We start from the raw sequence: 2704 nt of genomic DNA, 5'->3' as shown, positions 1-2704 counted from the left end.
GACAATTGTGTCGGATACATCAAATCTTGCCTCGAACGCGTATTGCTGAAGGATTTGGAAAGGGATCTTGCATCTGCATTTCATCGCACACACTCGGCACTGAGCGGTCAGGAGCTACCCTGCCGTAGCCCTCCTCTGACTCTGCTCTCTCTACTTCTCTACTCTTCAGTGTATAGCTCAGACTACATAAATACTGCCCATGTGTTCTTCTTCCCCACTACTATTCCTTTATTGCAAACCCTTCTCTCTCACCAGATCTTCCGCAACCACTTTCTCTACGCAGGGCACGGAGCCCTCGAGTCCATCGACCTGATTCACGGCATTGCTCGCCCCGTCTGTTTGGTCCGATGGGCAAGAAAGGCGCCCTCACCGCCGTCTTCTCCAGGTCCAAGTCCAACAAGTCCGGCGTCGACTCGCCGCCCTGGCCGTGGCCGTCCTGCGGGGACCCGCAGACCGACTCCTTCCGCGCCGGCGGGGAGCCCTGCGCCTCGGCTGCCAGTGGCAGCAGGTGCGGGCCTGTCGCCTCGAGGCACCGCAAGCTGGTCGGTGCTGCCGGCGGCGGCGAGATGTACAAGACGGTCAACTCCGTCTACTTCGACCCCGACGGCGGGGAGTCGTGCTCCGGCCTCAAGGCGGGTGAGGATGACGGGGATGAGTGGGTGGTGGTGGAGGACGACGGCCTCCCGACGGCCACCGCTGCGTGCGCCGAGGAGGACTTGCCGGAGGCCGTAATCCGCAGCCTCAGCCGGACTACATTGTCCACCCACCGCTTCTTCTTCGACCAGGACCGGCCGGCGACCAACTCCATACTGCCCGCGGCCTCCTCGCCGGCCGGCAGCGCGCCACCTGAGGAGGAGGAGGAGGAGGACAAACCGGCGGCGCTGTCCGAGAAGGAGAAGCAGCCGGGACCAGGAGACGGTGGCAAGTCGCTGGTGGCGGAGGAGAGCGTGGCGGTGGCGGTGGAGTCCGCGGACCCGCACCAGGACTTCCTGGCGTCCATGGAGGAGATGGTGGCCGCGCACGGGCTGCGCGGCTGGGACGCGCTGGAGGAGCTGCTGGTGTGGTACCTCCGGGTCAACGCCAAGCGCCACCACCCGCTCATCGTCAGCGCCTTCGTCGACCTGCTCCTCCGCCTCACCACCGGCACTCCGTCCGCAACCTCGACGACGGTGACTACGTCGAGCAGCAGCACTAGCACCGGTAGCAGCGCGAGTATCGGCAGCAGCACGAGCACGAGCACAAGCACTACCGCTAGCACCGGTAGCAACGTGATCACCACAGCAGCAGCAGCAGCGGGGCAATGCCGTGGCGGGAAGGAAGCTTCCGCGTCTTGCTCGTCGTCTTCTTCTTCGTGCGTCCCGTCTGGCTTCGGCGAGGCAGGCCGTGGAGAAGGCTAGCCGTCCCGTCGACTCATCGTCGTAATCAAATCGATAATTGATCGATACTAGCTAGTAATCTGCATGCATGTGATTATTTTGTTTCTAGACTTGACTTCGGATTAATTAAGAAAACAAGCAATTAACCGATGGAGTTTGGCCATGGATGAGTGCTAGTCTATTTTCTCTTGGATGATGGTCGAGGTTAGTGGTTAGTGATAGCACTAGGAGTTACTTTAGAGTATGCGTTTCTCTTTGATTTGTGCATGTTCTTCGTAAAGATCACATGGCTAGCAAGCTGACTTACAAAATAATAATAGTAATAAAATCCACCTTGATAATGCTAATGATAATGATTCGGAGCATATGAATATGCCAAAATCGGATCGGTCACCGACGTGGATCTGGTTTCGTCGATCTCGATGACACGAACTAGCAATGCATAGTAGCTTGCGTGCACAGTGCTGCACAGTGCGTGGAAAGCCACGATTTCGGCGAGAAACGGACGCCAGCCAGTGACCACCATGACGAGCCGTCGTCGTCTTCGTGAGCCACACCGATCGAGAGGGACTATACAACCCAGATTCAATGCGAGCCGGGGATGAGTCCTCTCTCCCTGGCCCCTGCTTCAATGCGTGCGTGCGTGTACACATGACCCTGCACGCCTGCACTGCACACTGCATCTCCCCGTCATCTTAATAATGTTTTTGTTTTCTATTGGTAACTCCTAGGTGAGCTTCGCCTTCGTCAAAACACACATTTTTCGTTCTTTCAACAAATTCTCAAAATAGATGCATATGTGTATGATTGAGTATAAATCGAACAGACAATAAGTTGCTATTTTAGCCAGAACGCGGCGATTCTAGAAGAGTAAAAGTCATGGTTAGTAATTAAACTTGTCCGCAAACTGAGCTTGGCTCTGGTGGTTAGGTTCCAACCAGCCCATCCAGGTTCAAGTTCTAGACTTGGCATGAGTATTTTCATTTACCTGAATTAATTTCAGGATTTATCGGAGCTGTGCTTTTAATGGTAGGTGACGTGTCCGTCAACAGCGAAGCGCCAATAGTGACTTCGTCAACCTCAAGATATGCTGGCTCGGTCCCTCGGAGGTGCTCATCGGGTAGGGTGTACGTGCGTGTTTGTGAGCGTCTGCGTTGTACTGTGTTCTCAAAACAAAATTAAAGTTGTCCGCATATTGTACTATTCGAATAGGGGAATTCACGATCATTGTCGTGACCCCCATACGGCGTCCGGCGCCTTACTGTATGGGAGGTACCGGCGCGTAACCCCTAAATAGGGGGACACCGACTCCCAACCGCATCCCCCAA

General features: G+C 55.5%; 1 protein-coding gene across 1 annotated transcript; it reads left to right on the top strand.

The window, feature by feature from the left end:
* The first annotated feature begins 254 nt into the window (after window positions 1–254).
* On the top strand, window positions 255–1543 carry LOC127299773 (transcription repressor OFP13). The gene has a single exon (XM_051329821.2). It carries the CDS (start codon window positions 348–350, stop codon window positions 1395–1397), a length of 1050 nt encoding a protein of 349 aa, XP_051185781.1. The 5' UTR covers window positions 255–347; the 3' UTR covers window positions 1398–1543.
* Window positions 1544–2704: the final 1161 nt, after the last annotated feature.

This window comes from Lolium perenne, chromosome 5 (genome assembly GCF_019359855.2).
Source record: "Lolium perenne isolate Kyuss_39 chromosome 5, Kyuss_2.0, whole genome shotgun sequence".
NCBI lineage: Eukaryota > Viridiplantae > Streptophyta > Magnoliopsida > Poales > Poaceae > Lolium > Lolium perenne.
This window is presented reverse-complemented; position numbering and strand designations above follow the sequence as displayed.

What these genes read in the sequence shown, in the direction of transcription:
- LOC127299773 (XM_051329821.2), top strand. Translation starts at nt 348, where the DNA reads ATGGGCAAGAAAGGCGCCCTCACCGCCGTCTTCTCCAGGTCCAAGTCC.